Genomic DNA, 27,836 nt, shown 5'->3' on the forward strand with positions numbered 1-27,836 from the left:
ATTCTCTCAAGGATATTTCACAGTTCCTCAAAGTGAGCACCAACAACTAGCGCCACAGAGCCCAGACCATCGTCCACAACATCATTCGAAATGGCAGCACCGCCAAGGAGTGGGCCCGCTCATCAGCAAAACCGCCACTGCAAGATTGTCCCCCAGCCGCGTCTGACCGCCTCAATCAGTAGAGGAATTTTTGACTTAACTCAGCTCCTCCTCACTAAAATCGAGCCAGGATCTTCCAGGGACAGCACAAGACATATAGCCCAAAAGCTAGAAATTATGAGATGTGCATCAGAATTTAAAAAAGGATTAAAAGATAAGTAGCGTCAGAGCTGATGGAAACACTGCCACCGCCTCACTCACATCATGTGACCCTCTCATCCCCGTTTTGATTGGTTTAGGTAAATCTAAATACCCAGAATGCCCTGCAGCAGCGCACGTTTGTAACGATAACCCATCCTGCTTTTTGCTCAGGAAAGTTGGGAGACTGGAAAATAATTCCAGCAACCCCTTGTCGCCCCTGCATCTGGTTTCTCACCAGCAGGAGGTAGACGGAACAAGCCTCGCACACTTTTAAATGCCGGAAAGGTGAAATCATTTAACATGTAACAACAGGAATCATGCATTCGGAGTGTGAACTTTTACCTCATCCCACACAGCAAGTGCATTTCATCCACACCTGCTCTGTTAGGAAATGTCTAAAAGGATCGAGTGCTTAATCGTATTTTTAAATGTGTTAATTTTGCACCTTTCATCCTGAGGAATATTTTATGAAGGTGAAGATTCAGCTCAGAATTGAAGGTGTAAGTGAACTGAAGGAAATTTGTTTCAGTTGTCACTAAGCCTTCATTCGTTTTGTTTGATGATAAATTGTATCACTAAACGATTGAATGAGATGAGTGTATATTAATGAGCGAATGGGGTCGATTGCGCAGGGAGTCAAATGAATACAGGTTGGAAATTATGTGTAAAGTAATGAGGAAATAATGAAGTAATCTTGAGCTCAAATAGTAGCTGTCCATAAAGAATAAGTTAGATCCATTAACCATCAGAGAGATACTTGTTGGTCCCACTAACTCAAAGACACTACTGTGGAAAGACACTAAAAATTCCCTCTCTAAACCCTGTTTCTTTAACATGCTCCATAAATGCCACCTCTTTGGTCAAGCCTTTGGTCACCCCTCCAAGTATCTCCTTCTTTGGCTCTGTGTCATTTTTTGTTGCTTGGCTTACGCTGTTGTTAAGATCCATGGCGTGTTTACCTTGTTGATGGCACTATATCAACATAAGTTGTTGGAAATAAGGCACGTTCCTTCATGTCATGTCAATACCAGGTTGAACGTCCGTAGGTTAACATTATTGAGCAGTCCTCTTAATAACCTGCTTACCCTGTTCACATAATCAGTACATTGCATGGAATTTGTATGAAATTGTAAATTACTATTTTTAGCTAAGCAATTGTAAATTTCAAAACTGAGATTGATCAGATTTTTGTTGGTCATGGACATTGATGAAGGCATATTGATGTGCCATGATTTAATTGAATGATGGACCAGGCTGAAGGAGCTGAATAGCCTACTCCTGTCCTATGCCTTCTTGTGTGCAGAATCACAACTGGTGGGTTCGATCTCAATGGTAAGATATAGTTCAGGTATGTGCAATTGCTGCTTAACAAAGGAAAAGTATGAATGCTGCGTGGTCAAGGCTAACATAGCTGCTCACAGTCTGGAAGATCTGTGAAAATGTGGGGAAACACTCCTACCCTCTTTCCTCTAGCCTCACGTTTCAGGACTCTACTTCTAAATCTATGATTCAAAATATGACCAAATTGTTGTTTGACTTCTCACAAGGACACTGAAAAAACAAGACAATGGAAACATAAAGAAAGCATCCATTTAATTTTCCAATGTATATTCCAAATGCCCTGGATTGCAGGCTCGATCCATGCCAGATTAGTCCTTAATCTCTTTTCTGTAAGTAATAGACAAATTTAATTTTACCTTTCAAAAAAAAGTAACTCTGTTATGGTCCTGATTTGAGTGGGTGCTGCTGGATTCGTTGATTTCAGTGGGTGCTGCTGGATTCGTTGATTTCAGAGGGTGCTGCTGGATTTCAGTGGGTGCTGCTGGATTCGCTGATTGCAGTGGGTGCTCCTGGATTCGCTGATTTCAGTGGGTGCTGCTGGATTCGCTGATTTCAGTGGTTGCTGCTGGGTTCATGATTTCACTGGGTGCTGCTGGATTTGCTGATTTCAGTGGGTACTGCTGGATTCGCTGATTTCAGTGGTTGCTGCTGGATTCGCTGATTTAAGTGGGTGCTGCTGGATTTGAGATTTCATGGGTGCTGCTGGATACGATGATTTCTGTGCTTGTTGCTGGATTCGCTGATTTCAGTGCGCGCGTTTGGGTTTGTGATTTCAGTGGGTACTGTTGGGTTTGTGATTTCACTGGGTGCTGTTGGGTTTGTGATTTCACTGGGTGCTGTTGGGTTTGTGATTTCACTGGGTGCTGCTGGCTTTGTGATTTCACTGGGTGCTGCTGGGTTTGTGATTTCAGTAGGTGCTGCTGGATTTGTGAACTCAGTGCTGCTGGGTTTATCATTTCACTGACTGCTGCTGGGTTTGTGATTTCACTGGGTGCTGCTGTGTTTGTGTTTCACTGAGTGCTGCTTGGTTTGTGATTGCAGTGGGGCTGCTGGGTTCGTGATTTCACTGAGTGCTGCTGGGTTCGTGATTTCAGTGGTTGCTGCTGGGTTTGTGATTTCAGTGGGTACTTCTGGGTTCATGATTTCAGTGGGTGCTGCTGGGTTTGTGATTTCACTGGGTGCTGCTGGATTCGTGGTTTCACTAGGTGCTGCTGGGTTCGTGATTTCACTGGGTGCTGCTGTGTTCGTGATTTCAGTGGATGCTGCAGGGTTTGTGATTTCAGTGGGGCTGCTGGCTTCGTGATTTCACTGAGTGCTGCTGGATTCGTTGATTTCAGTGGGTGCTGCTGGATTTGCTTGATTTCAGTGGGTGCGTTTGGGTTTGTGATTTCAGTGGGTACCGTTGGGTTTGTGATTTCACTGGGTGCTGCTGGGTTTGTGATTTCACTGGGTGCTGCTGGGTTTGTGATTTCAGTAGGTGCTGCTGGATTTGTGAACTCACAGTGCTGCTGGGTTTATCATTTCACTGGCTGCTGCTGGGTTCGTGATTTCACTGGGTGCTGCTGTGTTTGTGATTTCACTGAGTGCTGCTTGGTTTGTGATTGCAGTGGGGCTGCTGGGTTCGTGATATCACTGGGTGCTGCTCGGTTTGTGGTTTCACTAGGTGCTGCTGGGTTCGTGATTTCACTGGGTGCAGCTGGGTTCGTGATTTCAGTAGATGCTGCTAGGTTTGTGATTTCAGTGGCTGCTGCTGGGTTTGTGATTTCAGTGGGTGCTGCAGGGTTCGTGATTTGACTGAGTGCTGCTGGGTTTGTGATTTCACTGGGTGCTGCTGGGTTTGTGATTTCACTGGGTGCTGCTGGGTTTGTGATTTCACTGGGTGCTGCTGGGTTCGTGATTTCACTGGGTACTTCTGGGTTCATGATTTCACTGAGTGCTGCTGGGTTTGTGATTTCACTGGGTGCTGCTGGGTTTGTGATTTCACTGAGTGCTGCTTGGTTCGTGATTTCACTGAGTGCTGCTGGGTTCGTGCTTTCAGTGGTTGCTGCTGGGTTTGTGATATCACTGGGTGCTGCTCGGTTTGTGGTTTCACTGGGTGCAGCTGGGTTCGTGATTTCAGTGGATGCTGCTAGGTTTCTGATTTCAGTGGCTGCTGCTGGGTTTGTGATTTCAGTGGGTGCTGCAGGGTTCGTGATTTGACTGTGCGCTGCTGGGTTTGTGATTTCACTGGGTGCTGCTGGGTTTGTGATTTCACTGGGAGCTGCTGGGTTTGTGATTTCACTGGGTGCTGCTGGGTTTGTGATTTCACTGGGTACTTCTGGGTTCATGATTTCACTGAGTGCTGCTAGGTTTGTGATTTCAGTGGGAGCTGCTGGGTTTGTGATTTCAGTGGGTGCTGCTGGGTTTGTGATTTCACTGAGTGCTGCTGGGTTCGTGATTTCACTGAGTGCTGCTGGGTTCGTGACTTCAGTGGGTGCTGCTGGGTTTGTGATTTCACTGGGTGCTGCTGGATTCGTGGTTTCACTAGGTGCTGCTGGGTTAGTGATTTCACTGGGTGCTGCTGTGTTCGTGATTTCAGTGGATGCTGCTGGGTTCATGATTTCACTGAGTGCTGCTGGGCTTGTGATTTCACTGGGTGCTGCTGGGTTTGTGATTTCAGTGGGAGCTGCTGGGTTTGTGATTTCAGTGGGTGCGGCTGGGTTTGTGATTTGACTGAGTGCTGCTGGGTTCGTGATTTCAGTGGTTGCTGCTGGGTTTGTGATTTCACTGGATGCTGCTGGATTCGTGGTTTCACTAGGTGCTGCTGGGTTCGTGATTTCAGTGGTTGCTGCTGGGTTCGTGATTTCAGTGGTTGCTGCTGGGTTTGTGATTTCACTGGGTGCTGCTGGATTCGTGGTTTCACTAGGTGCTGCTGGGTTCGTGATTTCACTGGGTGCTGCTGTGTTCGTGATTTCAGTGGATGCTGCAGGGTTTGTGATTTCAGTGGGGCTGCTGGCTTCGTGATTTCACTGAGTGCTGCTGGATTCGTTGATTTCAGTGGGTGCTGCTGGATTTGCTTGATTTCAGTGGGTGTGTTTGGGTTTGTGATTTCACTGGGTGCTGTTGGGTTTGTGATTTCACTGGGTGCTGCTGGGTTTGTGATTTCAGTAGGTGCTGCTGGATTGTGAACTCACAGTGCTGCTGGGTTTATCATTTCACTGGCTGCTGCTGGGTTTATGATTTCACTGGGTGCTACTGTGTTTGTGATTTCACTGAGTGCTGCTTGGTTTGTGATTGCAGTGGGGCTGCTGGGTTCGTGATTTCACTGAGTGCTGCTGGGTTCGTGATTTCAGTGGTTGCTGCTGGGTTTGTGATATCACTGGGTGCTGCTCGGTTTGTGGTTTCACTAGGTGCTGCTGGGTTCGTGATTTCACTGGGTGCAGCTGGGTTCGTGATTTCAGTGGATGCTGCTAGGTTTGTGATTTCAGTGGCTGCTGCTGGGTTTGTGATTTCAGTGGGTGCTGCAGGGTTCGTGATTTTACTGAGTGCTGCTGGGTTTGTGATTTCACTGGGTGCTGCTGGGTTTGTGATTTCACTGGGAGCTGCTGGGTTTGTGATTTCACTGGGTGCTGCTGGGTTTGTGATTTCACTGGGTGCTGCTGGGTTTGTGATTTCACTGGGTACTTCTGGGTTCATGATTTCACTGAGTGCTGCTGGGTTTGTGATTTCACTGGGTGCTGCTGGGTTTGTGATTGCAGTGGGGCTGCTAGGTTCGTGATTTCACTGAGTGCTGCTGGGTTCGTGATTTCAGTGGTTGCTGCTGGGTTTGTGATATCACTGGGTGCTGCTCGGTTTGTGGTTTCACTAGGTGCTGCTGGGTTCGTGATTTCAGTGGTTGCTGCTGGGTTTGTGATTTCACTGGGTGCTGCTGGATTCGTGGTTTCACTAGGTGCTGCTGGGTTCGTGATTTCACTGGGTGCTGCTGTGTTCGTGATTTCAGTGGATGCTGCAGGGTTTGTGATTTCAGTGGGGCTGCTGGCTTCGTGATTTCACTGAGTGCTGCTGGATTCGTTGATTTCAGTGGGTGCTGCTGGATTTGCTTGATTTCAGTGGGTGCGTTTGGGTTTGTGATTTCAGTGGGTACTGTTGGGTTTGTGATTTCACTGGGTGCTGTTGGGTTTGTGATTTCACTGGGTGCTGCTGGCTTTGTGATTTCACTGGGTGCTGCTGGGTTTGTGATTTCAGTAGGTGCTGCTGGATTGTGAACTCACAGTGCTGCTGGGTTTATCATTTCACTGGCTGCTGCTGGGTTTATGATTTCAGTGGCTGCTGCTGGGTTTGTGATTTCAGTGGGTGCTGCAGGGTTCATGATTTGACTGAGTGCTGCTGGGTTTGTGATTTCACTGGGTGCTGCTGGGTTTGTGATTTCACTGGGAGCTGCTGGGTTTGTGATTTCACTGGGTGCTGCTGGGTTTGTGATTTCACTGGGTGCTGCTGGGTTTGTGATTTCACTGGGTACTTCTGGGTTCATGATTTCACTGAGTGCTGCTGGGTTTGTGATTTCAGTGGGTGCTGCTGGGTTTGTGATTTCACTGGGTGCTGCTGGGTTCGTGATTTCACTGGGTGCTGCTGTGCTCGTGATTTCAGTGGATGCTGCTGGGTTTGTGATTTCAGTGGGGCTGCTGGCTTCGTGATTTCACTGAGTGCTGCTGGATTCGTTGATTTCAGTGGGTGCTGCTGGATTTGCTTGATTTCAGTGGGTGCTGCTGGATTCGCTGATTGCAATGGATGCTCCTGGATTCACTGATTTCGGTGGGTGCTGCTGGATTCGCTGATTTCAGTGGTTGCTGCTGGGTTTGTGATTTCACTGGGTGCTGCTGGATTCACTGATTTCAGTGGGCACTGCTAGATTCGCGGATTTCAGTGGTTGCTGCTGGATTCGCTGATTTCAGTGGGTGCTACTGGATTTGAGATTTCAGTGGGTGCTGCTGGATGCGATGATTTCTGTGCGCGCGTTTGGGTTTATGATTTCAGTGGGTACTGTTGGGTTTGTGATTTCACTGGTGCTGCTGGGTTTGTGATTTCACTGGGTGCTGCTGGCTTTGTGATTTCACTGGGTGCTGCTGGCTTTGTGATTTCACTGGGTTCTGCTGGATTTGTGATTTCAGTGGGTGCTGCTGGGTTCGTGATTTCACTGGCTGCTGGGTTCGCGATTTCACTGGGCGCTACTGGTTTTGTGATTTCACTGGGTGCTGCTCGGTTTGTGATTTCAGTGGGGCTGCTGGGTTCGTGATTTCACTGAGTGCTGCTGGGTTCGTGATTTCAGTGGGTGCTGCTGGGTTTGTGATTTCACTGGGTGCTGCTGGATTCATGGTTTCACTAAGTGCTGCAGGGTTCGTGATTTCACTGGGTGCTGCTCTGTTTGTGATTTCAGTGGATGCTGCTGGGTTTGTGATTTCAGTGGGTGCTGCTGGGTTTGTGATTTCAGTGGGTGCTGCTGGGTTTGTGATTTCAGTGGGCACTGCTGGGTTTGTGATTTCACTGGGTGCTGCTGGGTTTGTGATTTCACTGGGTGCTGTTGGGTTTGTGATTTCCCTGGGTGCTGTTGGGTTTGTGATTTCACTGGGTGCTGTTGGGTTTGTGATTTCAGTGGGTGCTGCTGGGTTCATAATTTCACTGGGTGCTGCTGGGTTTGTGATTTCAGTGGGTGCTGCTGGGTTTGTGATTTCAGTGGATGCTGCTGGGTTTGTGATTTCAGTGGATGCTGCTGGGTTTGTGATTTCAGTGGGTGCTGCTGGATTCACTGATTTCAGTGGTTGCTGCTGGGTTCGCTGATTTCAGTGGTTGCTGCTGAGTTTGTGATTTCACTGGGTGCTGCTGGATTTGTGATTTCAGTGGGTGCTGTTGGGTTCGTGATTTCAGTGGGTACAGTTGGGTTTGTGATTTCAGTTGGTGCTGCTGGATTCGTGATTTCAGTGGATGCTGTTGCGTTTGTGATTTCAGTGGGTGCTGCTGGGTTTTTGGTATCACTGGGTGCTACTGGGTTTGTGATTTCACTGGGTACTGCTGGGTTCGTGATTTCACTGGGTGCTGCTTGGTTCGCTGATTTCAGTGGGTGCTGCTGGATTTGTTGGTTTTTGGCACAGGGACATTGTATGACACCAAATTTACTGATTTAGTGAAGAGTTCAAACTGCAGGATTATTAGATGAAAGTGGGCAATTTACAATAAAGAGTTTAACTGAAAGGATTTCCTGAATATAGATTACATTAACCGGGAGGCCCATTAAAGGGGCGAATATAAAATGACCAAAGTGGCATATTGGTACATGTTTGGAGAGAGGTTGGTTTGAGTGATATGGTTAGATGATAGATGAGTGTAACCGACCTAGCAGGAAGAGATGGGTTTATTGGCATCATTGTCCTTTTCCAGTTCCAAAAATGATTCCGTTCATAATATGGGTACGTTTATTTTGCTCTCTGTGTGCACTGAAGCTGCAGATTAATGGTGATTAATTGTCTGGTTAATTATTAATTTCTAGTTATTGTCTAGCAGAAAAATCAATCACTTAATTGTTGATCTGCTTGGAGCACTCTAAACGGCTCATTACACACAAACAGGAAGGGACTAACCTCACATCTCAAAAGCATAAACTGAATGCAAGTACAAACTGGGGGGGAGGTAAGCAATGTTCTCTGCCTGAAGACACTGGGTGGAATTTCCCACTTTATGCTGGATTTCTGCTTGCCACAACCCCAGTCTCCTGGGTCAGAGCCACTTTGTGTCCCACATTCGTTTTCTGGGGGGATTTCCTCATTTAATTAAGGGAAATCAGGCAGTAACGCGGCACCAGAGCAACTTTGTACATATCGAGACCCGAGGTCTCCAAAGACAGAAATGACAAAAATGCTTTTGGGCTCGCTGGGGGGTCGTCAGCAATAAATACTGAGGCCTGTTTGGACGGAAAACAAACTTTTCTTTGGTCCTCATGTTCAACAGCAAACTTAAGAGAAATTATGCTGATTATTCTGTTTAGTGGCCACAGAGGAGTCCAAAACGAGAGGCAGAAAGAAGCTTACTTTATTACACAGTAAACTATATACACAGTGCGCTCCAAGTCCCAGCCTGGGCTAATGCTCGGCTCCCATCTGGGCAGGCTTTTATGATTCCGCTGATGGGCCCCATTCGCTCAGCGGTGATGCTTGCATTCTACGAGACTCACGGGAGGCTGTCTCCATAGGTCTCGTGCGGGTTGTAACATCCTGGGCTCCCTGCCACTATCCACCAGGTGGACCCTGGGAGCTAAGGTAAGGGGGCGGTGGGTGGAGGTGCCAGGCCTGACCCTCCTGTCAGAATTTACATGCAGCAGGGAGGGAAAAGGCAGCCAGCAGCTGGGAGGAAGCAGTGCGCCACATACCATTTTTCTCCCACTATTCTAGCCAATGTAGGATGGAATTGTGAAGGAAACTCTGACCTGTTGACTCTGGATTAGGTACAGTTTCATGAGTATCGGTAGCCCTCATCAAATTGACCAGTCATCATGGACAGGGAGCGTCAGCGGGTTACTTCACCCAGACAATGCTACCTGACTAGCATTCAGGTAGTCCATTCCTGTTCTCACCCATTGTCGACACAGAAACTCCATTCAAGTGTGACATGGAGGTGCCTTTTCTCCAACATTAAAAAAATTAAAAACAAATTGAGTTTCCTAGCCGGTTCACCACTTTGGGCAGTTGGGTTGGCAAGGGAGCACTTTGCGGCGGGGGGGGGGGGGGGGTTGCTGCTTGAGTGGATGCAGTAGTATTCAGAAAGATTATTACAGGCTGGGAAGGAGGGCCTCTAGACTTGTCTGGAGCACCTGCCCCTCATCTACCAGTAGAAGGCCACCTCCAGGCAGCAAAGCTTGTCAACTTGAAAATCTCAGTTGGCCTCCTTTAATAATGGCCTGAAGTGGCCCTTAATGAGCCAGATCAGTTACTGGCCGTGAGCAAACAGGGCACCCTGCTGTCCCGCTTCTCTGATTTCTGTAAAAATGGACAAGTGGTGGGTCGGAGCATGGAAAGCATTACGAATACCGGCGGGGCTATTTTTAGTGTCTGCCCACCTCTGATTCACGCCCTGTCCGGGGATAAATGTCAAGCCCCCACTCCTGTAAATTGCCACTCTCGTCCAGTGTGACTGGAAAATCTTCAGTTAGTGATTGTCGCTATTTTATCATGCTGTTTTGGTGTGACTTTTACATTTTAGATTGTGACTTCCTCTCTAACCATTTTGAGACTGTTACGTTGGACAGTGCAGTCTGGCTGCTGAATTTTGCTGACTTCATGAAATTCACACATTATTCACCATGTAACAAGCTTTGAGAAATTTTGATAAGGTGATAACCCTAATACCAACACGATAATTCAACATGCTGCAGAAGGTTTTGGTATCGTGCTTGTGTTATTAACCTCCCAGATAATTTTGTTCATCTAGGATCTCTTGTAATCTATTGGCCTTCAATTCCTTCATCCTGCGATTTTTTTATTTTTGGCCATTCATTTTCTGAGTTGCGATTTTCCTGTTTAGCCAATTTGGAGATTTGTGTGTCATTTGCTTTTATTTTCCTCAGGCCTACAGGCCCAATTTCATAGTTTTAATCATGTTTAACTTGCCTCAGCTCGGGCGGCACTGTGGCCCAGTGGTTAGCACTGCTGCCTCACGGCACCGAGGAGCCGGGTTCAATCCCGGGTCACTGTCCGTATGGAGTTTGCACATTCTCCCCATGTCTGCGTGGGTTTCACCCCCACAACCCAAAGATGTGCAGGGCAGGTCGATTGGCCTTGCTAAATTGCCCTTAATTGGAAAAAAAAAGAACTGGGCACTCTAAATTAATAAAAAAACTTTCCTTAGCTAAAATCTCATACAGCAATATTTCCCAGTCAATTTATTTGACTCTCGTTACTTTGAAGCTTTTAAAAAATATATTTTTATTCTCCTCCTTTTTCACATTTTTTTCCCAATTTACACCCACCAACAATCAATAAGCAGTAACAAATACAATGTCAATCCCCTTATCAACAACAGCGATCCCATCCTCTCACTAACCCCCAAACAACCGCCCACATGTCAACACAAACATCAAATAAAAAATAGGAATCAGGAATCACCCATAGTCACCATCAACATACACAGTCCCCCGCCCCAACCACCAATGTTCAATGTCATCCAGTTCTTGAAAGTGCATAATGAATAACGCCCATGAATTGTAGAACCCCTCCATCCTTCCCCTTCGTTCAAACTTAACCTTCTCAAGAGTTAAGAATTCCAGCAGGTCCCCCCGTCACGCCAGGGCACAGGGTGGAGAGGTTGACCTCCACCCCAACAGGATTCACCTTCGGGCGACCAACGAGGCGAAGGCTACAACCCTGGCTCGAGTTGATTCGACACCCCGAATATGGCCTACCGATGGCCTGGGTCAAGTTTCACATGCACCACCTTAGAGATTACCCTAAAACCCTCCTTCCAGTAATCCTCCATCATTGGACAGGACCAAAACATATGAATGTGGTTTGGATTGGATTGGATTGGATTTGTTTATTGTCACGTGTACCGAGCTACAGTGAAAAGTATTTTTGTGGGGGTTTGCGGGGCCCTCCCCGCAACGTTCACACACATCTTCTACCACCTCAAAGAGCCGGCTCATCCTCGCCCTTGTGAGATGTGCTCTATATACCAGCTTCAGCTGTATCAGCCCCAAGGTGGAGGCATTCACCCTCCGGACCCCCTCACACCAGAACCCCTCCTCCATACCCTCTCCCAACTCTTCCTCCAACTTTGCTTTGATCCCTTCCAGAGGTGCCTTTTCCCCTTCCAAGATAGCCACGTAAATCGCCAACACTACCCCCTTCTCCAGTCCCTCTGTCGTCAGCATCTCGTCCAGCAATGTGGAGGCCGGGTCCACTGGGAAGCTCTGTATCCCCTTCTTGGCAAAGTCTCTAACCTGCATGTATCTAAACATTTCCCCCTGCTCCAGCCCATACTTCGTTCCCAGCTCCTTCAATCCTGCAAACCGACCCCCAAGAAACAAATCCTTTAGTGCCCTAACTCCCTTCTTCTCCCATTTCCGAAAATTCCCATCCCACTTCCCTGGTTCAAATCTGTGATTCCCCTGAATCGGCATTTCGCTCGACCCTGCCCGCAACCTGAAGTGCTGGCGAAACTGCCTCCAAATTCTCAAGGTGGTATTATTACCAACTCCCCGAGTATCGGGAGTGGCGCTGTTGCTAGTGCCTTCAATCCCGACCCCCTACACAAACTCTCTTCCATTCTGACCCACTGGGAATCCACCCCTCTGACCCAGCCCCGCACCTTCTCCACGTTCACCGCCCAGTAAAAAAACATCAGGATCGGAAGACCCAAACCCCCTGCCTGCCTTCCCCTCTATAGCAACACCTTTCTAACTCTAGCCACCTTCCCTCCCCATATGAACAAGGTTCATTCCTTCAATCTTTCTTAAAAAAAGCCTTTGGCAGGAAGATCGGCAGGCATTGGAAAAGGAACAAAAATCACAGCAACACGTTCATTTTAACCGCCTGTACCCGTCCCGCCAGTGACAGAGGGAGACCATCCCACCTTGCCAGATCAGCTTTCACCCTTCCAAACAAGCTGGAAATGTTGTACCTACGGAGCCCCCCCCCCCGCAATCCCGACCAACCTGCACCCCCAGGTATCTAAAATTAGTCCCTGCCCTACGGAATGGCACTCTCCCTCCCCACCCCCCCACCCCTGCCCCCACCCCTGCCCCCACCCGCAGCCAAGACACCACAAAATACTCACTGAATCTTCACTCGATTTAATTTGTACCCTGATAAAGACTCAAACACCCGAAGCAGCTCCAATATTCCCCTTGTTGACACACTCAGTTCCGACACGTATAACAGCAAGTCATCCGCATATAAGGACGCCCTATGGTCTACCCCGCCCTGCACTATCTCCTTCCGTACCCCCAAACTTCTTAACGCAAGGACCAACCACTCAAACGCGAGTGCAAACAGCAGGGGGGACATAGGACATCCCTGCCTAGTCCCACGGTGGAGAGAAAAGTATTCCGAGCTGACGCTATTTGTGCGGACACTCGCCCTCGGCTCATTATACAGTAGCTTTACCCAGTCCACAAATCGTGGTCCAATCCCAAACTGCTCCAGAATTGCCATCAAGTACCCCCATTCTACCCGGTCAAACGTTTTCACGGCGTCCAATGTCACAACCATCTCTGTTTCCTTCCGCTCCACCGGTGCCATAACCACGTTCAATACCCTCCTAACGTTCAAAAAGAGCTGCCTCCCTCTCACAAACCCCATCTGATTCTCACCTATCACCTTCGGGAGTCACTCCTCCAGCCTACCTGCCAGTACCTTCGGCAATATCTTTGCGTCCATGTTTAAAAGTGATATGGGCCTATATGACCCACACTCCGTTGGATCCTTTTCTTTCTTAAGCAACAGGGAAATCGATGCCTGCCCCAAAGTTTGTCGAACCACGCCCTTCCCTATCGCGTCCTCAAACATTCCCACCATCAGCGGTGCCAGGTAATCCTTGAATTTTTAATAATATTCCACCGGAAACCCATCCGGCCCTGCCAACTTCCCCGACTGCATCCTCCCAATCGCAACTTTTATCTCCTGCTCCACTATCGCCCCTTCTCACGTGGCCCTGTCCCCCTCCCCTAACCTCGGGTACTCCAGCTCATCTAGAAATTCCTGCATCTCCCAGTCTCCCCCAGGTGGCTCCGACCTATACAACCTCTCATAAAATTCCTTAAAGACTTTATTAATCAGATCCGGAACCACCACCAACTTCCCTGCCCTGTCCCGCTCTTGAACAATTTCCCTTACCACTGCCTCCCTCCGGGAGAGCTGACCCACTAACATACACCTTCTCTCCATGCTCGTAAACTGCACCCCTTGCTCGCCTCAATTGGCGTACCGCCTTCCTGGTAGATAGTCGGTCAAAGCTCGCCTGTAGTTCCTTCCTCTTATCCAACTTTGCTGGGTCCCCATCTTCTGCATAACTCCTATCTACCTCCAACATTACATCTATTACCCTCTGACTCTCCTACCTCTCTTCTTTGTCCACCCTGGCCTTAAACAAGATCACCTCACCCCTCACCCCCGCCTTTAGAGCCTCCCAGACAACCGCCTTCGATACCTCCCCCTGCAGCTAAAACCTACTTATTCCTCAATTACTTTTTCAATTTTGTCACAGAACCCTCAGCCCCCCCAACAGTCCCACATCTAATTTCCAGCCCGGCCTCTGTACTACCCCCTCTCCAATACCGTATCCACCCAATGCGGAGCATGATCTGATATTGGTTACTTTGAAGCTTGCTTGCCTTTTAAAATCATGTAGATCCCCTGTGGCACTGTTCATGGGTGGTCCAGGGAACGGACGGTGGCACTGGTATGTTAGTTCCTAATGTGACCTTCATCTAGAAACTCAGAGAACATACAAAGGAAACTCGGAATAAACCACTTGGCCCACTGAGCCTGTCCCGTACACACACAGAGCAACTACAAACACCCATCCTCTAACAGCACAATTTTCTGCGAGGGGCGGAAAATCCCCTCCACTTGTGCATACCCTGTGATGAAGGGATACAGATGACAAGTCCAGGTAATTCCAGCTGCTTGTGAATTCCTGAGGTCAACCAGAGGTAATAGCAATTGAAATGACTGATTTTGAACAGATATGGGAACAAAGGGCAGGGGAGACCATTCAGACAGCACCCTCCCTCCCCTGTCGATCCTGCTGTGCCATTTAATAAGATAATGGCTGATCTGATTGTAACCTCAAACCCGCACCCCTCCCACCCCCTCCTTGCTTTCTTTTTCATCTTCTTAAAGAATATCTTACCTCTGTAACACAGTGCGGCAGCTGAGTGCCAAATCGAAATCTTTCCGATGGCAACTGATTAATATCCATTGGTGATGCACATGGGACTCAAAATGAAAGTGATGATACAGAAATTAGTTGCTCCAAACACGGCGCTGCAGAGACAGCTGTTTATGGATGGCATGGTGGCACAGTGGTTAGCACAGCTGCCTCACAGCACCAGGGACCCAGGTTCGATTCCGACCTCGGGTGATTGTGTGGAGTTTGCACTTTCTCCCCATGTCTGTGTGGGTTTCCTCCGGGTGCTCCAGTTTCTTCCCACAGTTCAGAGATGTGCAGGTTAGGTGAATTGGCTTTGCTAAATTGCCCCTTAGTGTCCAAAGATGTACTGGTTAGGTGAATTGGCTATGCTAAATTGCCCCTTAGTGTCCAAAGATGTACTGGTTAGGTGAATTGGCTATGCTAAAAAGCCCCCTAGTGTCCAAAGATGTACAGGTTAGGTGAATTGGCTATGCTAAATTGCCCCTTAGTGTCCAAAGATGTACAGGTTAGGTGAATTGGCTATGCTAAATTGCCCCTTAGTGTCCAAAGATGTACAGGTTAGGTGAATTGGCTATGCTAGATTGCCCCTTAGTGTCCAAAGATAAGCACAGTAAGAAGTCTTACAACATCAGGTTAAAGTCCAACAGGTTTTTTTCAAACACTAGCTTTCGCAGCACTGCTCCTTCCTCAGGTAAATGAAGAGGTATGTTCTAGAAACATATACATAGACAAGTCTGGCATCTTTGACTTTGTCTATATATATGTTTCTGGAACATACCTCTTCATTCACCTGAGGAAGGAGCAGTGCTGCGAAAGCTAGTGATTTGAAACAAACCTGTTGGACTTTAAGCTGGTGTTGTAAGACTTCTTACTGTGCTCACCCCAGTTCAACGCCGGCACCTCCACATCATGTCCAAAGATGTAGAGGTTAGGTGAATTGACCATGCTAAATTGTCCCTTAGTGTCCAAAGATGTGCAGGTTAGGCGGATTGGCCATGATCAATGAGCCGGGTTACAGGGGGAGGGTGGCGGAGTGGCCCTAAGTAGGGTGTTCCTTCGGAGCGTTGGTGTAGACTTGATGGGCCGAATGGCCTCCTTCTGTACTGTTGGGATTCTCTTGTATTCTAGGGAGTGGAGTTGGAGTGGCCACGAGAGAGGGAAGGGGAGTCAGGGAAGCAATCTCCAAACACTTGTTTTAGATTTCTGTCTGGGATGCCTAAGAATTGGGCCTCACCAGTTTAGCAGTGGAACCATGTGCAGGCCATACTACTGCTAAATTGAACTGCTTTGTATTTGTTTTATGCAGGCTAACTTTGCTCCCTCATTTGTAGGTGAAGTGGGATCGGAGGGGCGGGGTAAAGAGTGGGGATAATTGGGCCTGAGCTCACAAATGTAGTTCAATTAGGATTTTAAAACTACATGTAATGGGGATGAAATTAGTCTATGTTGGTAATGTGAAAGAAATGAACAGTGAATTTGTAGCAGGTATGCCTTAATCTTCTTTTCACTGAACTTAACAGGCCTGATGTAAAATCAGCTGCCGAATCACTGAGCTCTTCTCTTGCTACTGGCAAAGACCCATTTCATTCCTTTGATTTAATATCATATTTTGACTTGATATTGAATTTCCCATGGTATTGTGCAGGTGAAGTAAGGTTAGAAGTTGGGACTATTTGGACCATACATATGAACAAGGAGCAGAAGTAGGCCATTCTGCCCCTCAAGTCTGCTCCGCTATTTAATAAGATCACGGCTGACCTGATAAAAACCTCAAATCCGCATCACACCTACCCCCGATAATCTATTCCCAAGAATCTATCCACCGCTGCCTTCGAACTATTCAGACTCTGCTTCCACCACCTGTTTGGAAGAGAGTTCCAAACACTCACCACCCTTTGAGAGAAAACATTTTGCCTTATCTGCACTTTAAATGGGCAACCCCTTATTTTTAAACAGTAACCCTAGTTCTAGATTTTCATTTTGAAAAAATATACTTTTATTTGTAAAATATCTGAAAGATCATTACGATCATTTCAAAATGGTCATCCCACAAACTGCAATAATATTCAGGTTCTCTACATAGATGAAGCTGCACTCTGAGATGCTTCTAAATAATTACGATAGATGTAGTATTAACGGTATACATTCAACGAGAATCATACTGCTCAAGGGGATTCCCTACAATTTCCAGCTCCTCAGCACACAATAGCTGAAAGGTCATAGACAGTGACCTTTCCCCATTGCGTCTCTCTGGAGGCTGGCCCAAGCTTTAAAGTGTGTCCCTCAGCATGTAGCCCTGCGCTTTGGAATGTGCCAGTCTGCAACACTTGACCGGGGACAACTCTTTGCCCTGGGAGTTCAACAGGTTTCAGGCAGACCAAAGAGCGTCTTTTACTAAGTTGATGATCCTCCACAACAGCTGATGTTCTCTTGGTGTGCATCTCTGGGAACAACCCATACAGCACAGAGTCCTGCATCACAGAGCTGGGATCACAGTGCCCTTGGAGCACACAGTCCTGCTTCCCCGGGAACAACCCATAGAGCACAGAGTCCTGCGTCACGGAGCTGGCATTAGCCCATGGAGCACACAGTCCTGCGTCCCCGGGAACAACCCATACAGCATTGAGTCCTGCGTCACAGAGCTGGGATTAGCCCATGGAGCACACAGTCCTGCGTCCCCGGAAACAACCCATTGAGCACAGAGTCCTGCGTCATGGAGCTGGCATTAGCCCATGGAGCACACAGTCCTGCGTCCCCAGAAACAACCCATAGAGCACAGAGTCCTGCGACATGGAGCTGGGATTAGCCCATGGAGCACACAGTCCTGCGTCCCCGGGAACAACCCATACAGCACAGAGTCCTGCGTCACAGAGCTGGGATTAGCCCATAGAGCACACAGTCTGCGTCCCCGGGAACAACCCATAGAGCACAGAATCCTGCGTCACAGAGCTGGGATTAACCCATGGAGCACAGAGTCCTGCGTCCCTGGGAACAACCCATACAGCACAGAGTCCTGCATCACAGAGCCGGGATTAGCCCATGGAGCACACAGTCCTGCTTCCCTGGGAACAACCCATACAGCACAGAGTCCTGCGTCACAGAGCTGGGATTAGCCCATGGAGCACACAGTCCTGCGTCCCCGGGAACAACCCATACAGCACAGAGTCCTGCGTCACGGAGCTGGGATCAGCCCATGGAGCATACAGTCCTGCGTCCCCGGGAACAACCCATACAGCACAGAGTCCTGCGTCACGGAGCTGGGATTAGCCCATGGGGCACAGAGTCCTGCGTCCCCGGGAACAACCCATAGAGCACAGAGTCCTGCGTCACGGTGCTGGGATTAGCCCATGGGGCACACAGTCCTGCGTCCCTGGGAACAACCCATAGAGCACAGAGTCCTGCGTCACAGAGCTGGGATTAGCCCATGGGGCACACAGTCCTGCGTCCCCGGGAAGAACCCATAGAGCACAGAGTCCTGCGTCACAGAGCTGGAATTAGCCCATGGAGCACACAGTCCTGCGTCCCCGGGAACAACCCATACAGCACAGAGTCCTGCGTCACAGAGCTGGGATTATCCCATGGAGCACACAGTCCTGCGTCCCCGGGAACAACCCATACAGCACAGAGTCCTGCGTCACGGAGCTGGGATTAGCCCATGAGGCACACAGTCCTGCGTCCCCGGGAACAACCCATAGAGCACAGAGTCCTGCGTCACGGAGCTGGGATTAGCCCATGGAGCACACAGTCCTGCGTCCCCGGGAACAACCCATAGAGCATAGAGTCCTGCATCACGGAGCTGGGATTAGCCCGTGGAGCACACAGTCCTGCGTCCCCGGGAGCAACACATAGAGCACAGAGTCCTGCGTCACAGAGCTGGAATTAGCCCATGGAGCACACAGTCCTGCGTCCCCGGGAACAACCCATAGAGCACAGAGTCCTGCGTCACAGAGCTGGGATTAGCCCATGGAGCACACAGTCCTGCGTCCCCGGGAACAACCCATACAGCACAGAGTCCTGCGTCACGGAGCTGGGATCAGCCCATGGAGCATACAGTCCTGCGTCCCCGGGAACAACCCATAGAGCACAGAGTCCTGCGTCACGGAGCTGGGATTAGCCCATGGGGCACAGAGTCCTGCGTCCCCGGGAACAACCCATAGAGCACAGAGTCCTGCGTCACGGTGCTGGGATTAGCCCATGGGGCACACAGTCCTGCGTCCCTGGGAACAACCCATAGAGCACAGAGTCCTGCGTCACAGAGCTGGGATCAGCCCATGGGGCACACAGTCCTGCGTCCCCGGGAAGAACCCATAGAGCACAGAGTCCTGCGTCACAGAGCTGGAATTAGCCCATGGAGCACACAGTCCTGCGTCCCCGGGAACAACCCATACAGCACAGAGTCCTGCGTCACAGAGCTGGGATTATCCCATGGAGCACACAGTCCTGCGTCCCCGGGAACAACCCATACAGCACAGAGTCCTGCGTCACGGAGCTGTGATTAGCCCATGAGGCACACAGTCCTGCGTCCCCGGCAACAACCCATAGAGCACAGAGTCCTGCGTCACGGAGCTGGGATTAGCCCATGGAGCACACAGTCCTGCGTCCCCGGGAACAACCCATAGAGCATAGAGTCCTGCATCACGGAGCTGGGATTAGCCCGTGGAGCACACAGTCCTGCGTCCCCGGGAGCAACACATAGAGCACAGAGTCCTGCATCACAGAGTTGGGATTAGCCCGTGGAGCACACAGTCCTGCGTTCCCGGGAACAACCCATACAGCACAGAGTCCTGCGTCACAGAGCTGGAATTAGCCCATGGAGCACACAGTCCTGCGTCCCCGGGAACAACCCATAGAGCACAGAGTCCTGCGTCACAGAGCTGGGATTAGTCCATGGAGCACACAGTCCTGCGTCCCCGGGAACAACCCATAGAGCACAGAGTCCTGCATCACGGAGCTGGGATTAGCCCATGGAGCACACAGTCCTGCGTCCCCGGGAACAACCCATACAGCACAGAGTCCTGCATCACGGAGCTGGGATTAGCCCATGGAGCACACAGTCCTGCGTCCCCGGGAACAACCCATACAGCACAGAGTCCTGCGTCACGGAGCTGGGATTAGCCCATGGAGCACACAGTCCAGCGTCCCCGGGAACAACCCATAGAGCACAGAGTCCTGCGTCACAGAGCTGGGATTAGCCCATGGAGCACACAGTCCAGCGTCCCCGGGAACAACCCATAGAGCACAGAATCCTGCATCACAGAGCTGGGATTAGCCCGTGGAGCACACAGTCCTGCGTCCCCGGGAACAACCCATACAGCACAGAGTCCTGCGTCACGGAGCTGGGATTAGCCCATGGAGCACACAGTCCTGCGTCACGGAGCTGGGATTAGCTCGTGGAGCACACAGTCCTGCGTCCCCGGGAAGAACCCATAGAGCACAGAGTCCTGCGTCACAGAGCTGGGATTAGCCCATGGAGCACACAGTCCTGCGTCCCCGGGAACAACCCATACAGCACAGAGTCCTGCGTCACGGAGCTGGGATTAGCCCATGGGGCACACAGTCCAGCGTCCCCGGGAACAACCCATAGAGCACAGAGTCCTGCGTCACGGAGCTGGGAATAGCCCATGGGGCACACAGTCCTGCGTCCCTGGGAACAACCCATAGAGCACAGAGTCCTGCGTCACAGAGCTGGGATTAGCCCATGGAGCACACAGTCCTGCGTCCCCAGGAACAACCCATACAGCATTGAGTCCTGCGTCAGGAAGCTGGGATTAGCCCATAGAGCACACAGTCCTGCGTCCCCGGGAACAACCCATACAGCACAGAGTCCTGCGTCACGGAGCTGGGATTAGCCCATGGGGCACACAGTCCTGCGTCCCTGGGAACAACCCATACAGCACCGAGTCCTGCATCACAGAGCTGGAATTAGCCCATGGAGCACACAGTCCTGCGTCCCCGGGAACAAGCCATAGAGCACAGAGTCCTGCGTCACAGAGCTGGGATTAGCCCATGGAGCACACAGTCCTGCGTCCCTGGGAACAACCCATAGAGCACAGAGTCCTGCGTCACAGAGCTGGGATTAGCCCATGGAGCACACAGTCCTGCGTCCCCGGGAACAACCCATAGAGCACAGAGTCCTGCATCACAGAGTTGGCATTAGCCCGTGGAGCACATAGTCCTGCGTCCCCGGGAACAACCCATATAGCACGGAGTCCTGCGTCACGGAGCTGGGATTAGCCCATGGAGCACACAGTCCTGCGTCACAGAGCTGGGATTTGCTCGTGGAGCACACAGTCCTGCGTCCCCGGGAACAATCCATACAGCACAGAGTCCTGCGTCACGGAGCTGGGATTAGCCCATGGGGCACACAGTCCTGCATCCCCGGGAACAACCCATAGAGCACAGAGTCCTGCGTCACAGAGCTGGGATTAGCCCATAGAGCACACAGTCCTGCGTCCCCGGGAACAACCCATACAGCACAGTGTCCTGCGTCACGGAGTGGGGATTAGCCCATGGGGCACATAGTCCTGCGTCCCCGGGAACAACCCGTAGAGCAGAGTCCTGCGTCAGGAAGCTGGGATTAGCCCATGGAGCACACAGTCCTGCGTCACGGAGCTGGGATTAGCTCGTGGAGCACACAGTCCTGCGTACCCGGGAAGAACCCATAGAGCACAGAGTCCTGCGTCACAGAGCTGGGATTAGCCCATGGAGCACACAGTCCTGCGTCCCCGGGAACAACCCATACAGCACAGAGTCCTGCATCACGGAGCTGGGATTAGCCCATGGGGCACACAGTCCTGCGTCCCCGGGAACAACCCATAGAGCACAGAGTCCTGCGTCAGGAAGCTGGGATTAGGCCGTGGAGCACACAGTCCTGCATCCCCGGGAACAACCCATAGAGCACAGAGTTCTGCGTCACAGAGCTGGGATTAGCCCATGGAGCACACAGTCCTGCGTCCCCGGGAACAACCCATAGAGCACAGAGTCCTGCGTCACAGAGCTGGGATTAGCCCATGGAGCACACAGTCCTGCGTCCCCAGGAACAACCCATACAGCATCGAGTTCTGCGTCACAGAGCTGGGATTAGCCCATAGAGCACACAGTCCTGCCACCCCGGGAACAACCCATACAGCACAGAGTCCTGCGTCACGGAGCGGGGATTAGCCCATGGGGCACATAGTCCTGCGTCCCCGGGAACAACCCATAGAGCAGAGTCCTGCGTCAGGAAGCTGGGATTAGCCTGTGGAGCACACAGTCCTGCGTCCCCGGGAACAACCCATACAGCACAGAGTACTGCGTCACAGAGCTGGGATTAGCCCGTGGAGCACACAGTCCTGCGTCCCTGGGAACAACCCATACAGCACCGAGTCCTGCATCACAGAGCTGGGAGTAGCCCATGGAGCACACAGTCCTGCGTCCCCGGGAAGAACCCATACAGCATCGAGTCCTGCGTCACGAAGCTGGAATTAGCCCATGGCGCACACAGTCCTGCGTCCCCGGGAACAACCCATAGAGCACAGAGTCCTGCGTCACAGAGTTGGCATTAGCCCGTGGAGCACACAGTCCTGCGTCCCCGGGAAGAACCCATAGAGCACAGAGTCCTGCGTCACAGAGCTGGGATTAGCCCATGGAGCACACAGTCCTGCGTCCCCGGGAACAACCCATACAGCACAGAGTCCTGCGTCACGGAGCTGGGATTAGCCCATGGGGCACACAGTCCTGCGTCCCCGGGAACAACCCATAGAGCACAGAGTCCTGCGTCACGGAGCTGGGATTAGCCCATGGGGCACACAGTCCTGCGTCCCCGGGAACAACCCATAGAGCACAGAGTCCTGCGTCAGGAAACTGGGATTAGCCCGTGGAGCACACAGTCCTGCGTCCCCGGGAACAACCCATAGAGCACAGAGTCCTGCGTCACAGAGCTGGGTTTAGCCCATGGAGCACACAGTCCTGCGTCCCTGGGAACAACCCATAGAGCACAGAGTCCTGCGTCACAGAGCTGGGATTAGCCCATGGAGCACACAGTCCTGCGTCCCCAGGAACAACCCATACAGCATCGAGTCCTGCGTCACAGATCTGGGATTAGCCCATAGAGCACACAGTCCTGCGTCCCCGGGAACAACCCATACAGCACAGAGTCCTGCGTCACGGAGCGGGGATTAGCCCATGGGGCACATAGTCCTGCGTCCCCGGGAACAACCCGTAGAGCAGAGTCCTGCGTCAGGAAGCTGGGATTAGCCCGTGGAGCACACAGTCCTGCGTCCCCGGGAACAACTCATACAGCACAGAGTCCTGTGTCACGGAGCGGGGATTAGCCCATGGGGCACATAGTCCTGCGTCCCCGGGAACAACCCGTAGAGCAGAGTCCTGCGTCAGGAAGCTGGGATTAGCCCGTGGAGCACACAGTCCTGCGTCCCCGGGAACAACTCATACAGCACAGGGTACTGCGTCACAGAGCTGGGATTAGCCCGTGGAGCACACAGTCCTGCGTCCCTGGGAACAACCCATAGAGCACAGAGTCCTGCATCACAGAGCTGGGAGTAGCCCATGGAGCACACAGTCCTGCGTCCCCGGGAAGAACCCATACAGCATCGAGTCCTGCGTCACGAAGCTGGGATTAGCTCTTGGAGCACACAGTCCTGCGTCCCTCGGAACAACCCATAGAGCACAGAGTCCTGCGTCACGGAGCTGGGATTAGCCCATGGAGCACAGAGTCCTGCGCCCCTGGGAACAGCCCATACAGCACAGAATTTTTTTTTTCTTCAAAAAATATACTTTATTCATAAAATCTATACTAAACAGTACAGAACATTTTGAATTGTCTTGACTGTACATTTCCATCACAGTTACACATTTCCTTGACTTTCTTCCATTCAATTTTGATAACATTACACAGATATCGCTCTTTACGTTACAATTCCTTCTTAAACATTTACATTGTCATGTTTCTCTTATACATTGGAGTGTTAATGACCCAGACCGAGGGGGGTTTACACTGTTACCCGCCCCTCGGTGTACATTTGCTGTTAAGACCTTACACAGTGGTCTTTCCCCTTGTGCCATGGATATGGGAACAGCCCAGACAGTACAGAGTCCTGTGTCTCAGAGCTGGAACAGCCCATAGAGGACAGGATCCTGCATCATGCAGCTGGGAACAGCCCAGACAGCAAATGGAGCTGCTCGGGATGAACTTCAACAAATACCATCTCATCTCTCTCTCGACCTTCTTTGAAAAGGCTCATTGCACAAGGAGGCGGACAACCGCCTCTTCCCCACCACAGTCACCTCGAGGGCAACATGCAGATCGGCTGAGAATCTGGGCGAATAGGAAGGCTCTGACCTGGACGGCCTTTCTCACCACCAGCCAATCTACATTTTGGTGCTTCTGGCGACAAGGCAGTTTGACAAATGATCTTGACAGTCTGCTCAGGGAATCATCTGACAGGATCAACCATCTCCTTTTCCCATGGTGCCTCTAGGATGTTATGTGCAGACCACTGCCTGATGGACTTGTGGTTGAAGGTGCACCTCTGTGTAAATTTTCCCACAAGGGACAAGTGGTATGGCACGGCCAACTACTTGGAGTGTTCCTCGGCACCTTGGCCAGACCCATCCTTCACAACACCGGGACAGGTAGAACCTCAGCATGGAGTGCCACTTGGTGTTTGTGTGCCAGGGATCTACACACAGCCTGATGCAGCCACGCAAAGGTGGCCATCAAGATTAGGGCAATGTTGGGCACGCTTCCCCCCCTTTATCTAGAGGTTTGTACCTCGCGTCCCTTCGAACATGGTCAATTTGTGACTACCAGATGAAGTGGAAAATGGCTCGGGGTAATCGCCACAGTGCAGGTGTGAAGAATGGGCCAGGCCTGCACCACGCACAGCAACACATTGTACCTACACTTCTTCTAGTTTCTAATGCATGCCCTGGACCCTCCAAACCAAATCCCCAGCACCTTCAGACAGTCTGATCAGACAGTGAAGTGGACACAGGATCAGTCGGCCCAGTTGCCAAAGAACATGGCTTCGCTCTTGCCAAGATTTACCTTGGCACCCAAGGCCAGTTCGAACTGGCTGCAGGTGTTGATCAGTCTTGCACTGACAGTGTAAATCCTCCCGCAAGAGGAAACATCCTCTCCACACCCACCCTGTCAAACCCCTCAGGATCTTATATGTTTATATCAAGTCACCTCTTACTCTTTGAAACTCCAGTGGCTACAGGCCCAGCCTGTCTAACCTTTTCTCATAAGACAACCCACCCATTCCAGGTTTAGTCTGCTAAACCTTCTCTGAACTGCTTCCAAAACATTGGCATCCAGGGCACCCTAACGTAAATCAGGCCCATTTTTAAATAATAAATTATGTCCTTTAAAAAAAAATCTATTCTAAAATCCAAAGACCGGATTATTTCTTTAAATTTTTTTTTACAGTAAACAATTATTTTTTCCAATTAAGGGGCAATTTAGCATGGCCAATTCACCCGCCCTGCACATCTTTGGGTTGTGGGAGTGAAACCCACGCAGACACGGGGAGAATGTGCAAACTGCACACCGACAGTGACCGGGGACCGGGATCGAACCTGGTCCTCGGCATCGCAGGTAGCAGTGCTAACCACTGCGCCATCGTGCCGCCCTAAAAGACCGCATTTATAATGGGAACTACCTATGTAACCTTGGTATGCTTCATGACTCTGCAGCGCCTCGACTGACAGGAAACTGAAATTACAGTGTGACCAGTTTACATAGGCAGTTCTATTATAAATGTGAACATGGGAATTCCAAGTGGGAAAGGGTGATAAGGAGTGCTTACAGGAGAGCTCTTTAAAATGTGGTTTATTGATAACTGAATAACTATGTTGCCCTCTATTGTGACTCATGAAGTTAATAAGCATGCAGTCAAATGCGCCTGTTAATTGTAAGCACTGATCTGAACGCTTAAGCATGGGGAGGCTCACCCTGTTGTCTGCACAAACCTGATATCCTGTTTGTCGGGGTTGGAGATGTGGAGCAGGTTCTGACTGGGACCCCTGTGAGGGAGCAGGTTCTGACTGGGACCCCTGTGAGGGAGCAGGTTCTGACTGGGACCCCTGTGAGGGAGCAGGTTCTGACTGGGACCCCTGTGAGGGAGCAGAATCTGACTGGGACCCCTGTGAGGGAGCAGAATCTGACTGGGACCCCTGTGAGGGAGCAGAATCTGACTGGGACCCCTGTGAGGGAAGAGGTTCTGACTGGGACCCCTGTGAGGGAGCAGGTTCTGACTGGGACCCCTGTGAGGGAGCAGAATCTGACTGGGACCCCTGTGAGGGAGCAGAATCTGACTGGGACCCCTGTGAGGGAGCAGGTTCTGACTGGGACCCCTGTGAGGGAGCAGAATCTGACTGGGACCCCTGTGAGGGAGCAGAATCTGACTGGGACCCCTGTGAGGGAGCAGAATCTGACTGGGACCCCTGTGAGGGAGCAGGTTCTGACTGGGACCCCTGTGAGGGAGCAGAATCTGACTGGGACCCCTGTGAGGGAGCAGAATCTGACTGGGACCCCTGTGAGGGGGGCGGGGGGGGGGGCAGTACAATGGAGGGGTGTGAACAAGGAATCGATGTGTTCAGCGTACAGATCCCAGCCGGCACACACTGCTGTTCCCTTTCATCTTCAGCGGATTGAATGATTGATGGTCGCTGCCGGCACAGTAACAACAGGAGCTATCCCTCTTCTATTGTTCCAAACAGCTCATCTCATCGACCTCCCACCCACTCTGCACCGTCCTGGCTTCAATAAAGGTCCCATCAGCAACCCCCCGACACATAACAGAAATTCCGTGTTTGTAATCAGGGAGAAGCTTTGTCAATTTCGTGCTTGTTAATTTCACACTACCCCTGTGCCCAGGGGAGGGACTCAGTGTGAAATTCAGGAGTATCTCAGCTCCCGGGGTCCATGCTGTCTGCAGGGGTTTCGATTGCGATTTATTACAATGGGCCTGGTGTCGGTTCTCTCCCCTCCTTCCTCCCCTCCTCTCTCTTACCTGCGGGCTCAGCTGCACCATTCTGCCCAGCTTCTCCTCGTCTTCCAACACATCCCTCAGCTGCCGGGTGCTGAGGATGCCGAAGCGGTCCCGGGACATGCTGCTTGCTGCTGCCGCCTCCGATCAGCCTCCCCCGGGGCAATAGTGGACGAGGTGATGTCAATCGCGGAGCCCCACCATCATTGCCAAAAGGCACAGCATCCGATAGCCGGAGCCGGGGTGGAGTGTGTGTCTGTGTTGCAAGCAGGGCGGATCTGTGTGGACCCAACAGCCGCCAGGCGGAGCTGCAAAGTGAGAGAGAGAGAGAGAGGTACATTTGATCAATAAAGAACAGGTTAGAGTGTGAGACACACTCACAGGGGGACATGCTGGACAGTCAACAACAATGGAAACTTCAACTTACATTGTGCCTCGAACACGGGCCCGGCAAACGAGCAGACTCAGGATAGTATCAAATTGAAAGAAACACAGTACAGGTCTGCAACAGATTAGCAGCGGGTCAGAAAATGGGGTCAGATATTAACAGCCAACAAAGGATGACCCCAAAAAAATGAACAAAGAGGAAATATGAAAAAAAGCTAGCTGATAATATAAAAAATACAAGTAGGAAAAGTTGCTACAAGTGTTTAAATAGGAAACCAGTAACTAAAGCCAGCGCTGGTCCTCTGGAGAGTGAGCCTGGGGAATTGTTAATGGAAAGCAAGGAAATGACAGAAGGTGTTGAACAGGTATTTTGTGTCTGTCTTGACTGTGAAAGACTTAGCAAACTCCCAAAGGTAAATCAAAAGCTCAAGGGGAGGGATGAACTTAAACAATCCTTCGTCATCACCAGGGAAAAGGCACTGGGGAAACTATTGGACTTAAAGACAGACAAGTCACCAAGACCAGATGGCCTACAACCTAGAATCTTAAAAGAACTGGCTGCAGAGATAATAGATGCATTGGTCATAATGTCCCAAAGTTCCTTTGATTCTGGATTGAAAAATAGCTCTATACCTATATTGAAGAAAAGAGGGAAACTAAACGCCAGAAACTACAAGCCAGCTAGCCTTACATCTATCATAGGGAAATTACTAGTATCTATTATAAAGGAGGTTAGAACAGGATACATAGAAAATCATAATGTGATCAGGCAGAGTCAACATGGCTTTGCGAAAGGAATCGTGTTTAATTAATTTATTAAAATCTTTTTGAGGAAGTAACAAGCAAGGTGGATAAAGGGAACCTGTGGGTGTAGTGTACTTGTATTTCCAAAAGGCATTTGATAAGATGCCACATCAAAGGTTA

The 27,836-nt window shown here is 50.5% G+C and overlaps 1 protein-coding gene across 1 annotated transcript in view; it reads right to left on the reverse strand.

Moving 5' to 3' along the window:
• LOC140386727 (vacuolar protein sorting-associated protein 37D-like) overlaps nucleotides 1-26,811 on the reverse strand; it is a 69,057-nt gene extending 42,246 nt beyond the window's left edge. The window contains exon 1 of the mRNA XM_072469344.1: nucleotides 26,550-26,811. Coding sequence (XP_072325445.1) covers nucleotides 26,550-26,648 — 99 coding nt within the window. The 5' untranslated portion in view covers nucleotides 26,649-26,811. The remainder of the gene's footprint in view (nucleotides 1-26,549) is intronic.
• Nucleotides 26,812-27,836: the final 1,025 nt, after the last annotated feature.

Source organism: Scyliorhinus torazame, chromosome 12 (assembly GCF_047496885.1).
Source record: "Scyliorhinus torazame isolate Kashiwa2021f chromosome 12, sScyTor2.1, whole genome shotgun sequence".
NCBI classification, from domain to species: domain Eukaryota; kingdom Metazoa; phylum Chordata; class Chondrichthyes; order Carcharhiniformes; family Scyliorhinidae; genus Scyliorhinus; species Scyliorhinus torazame.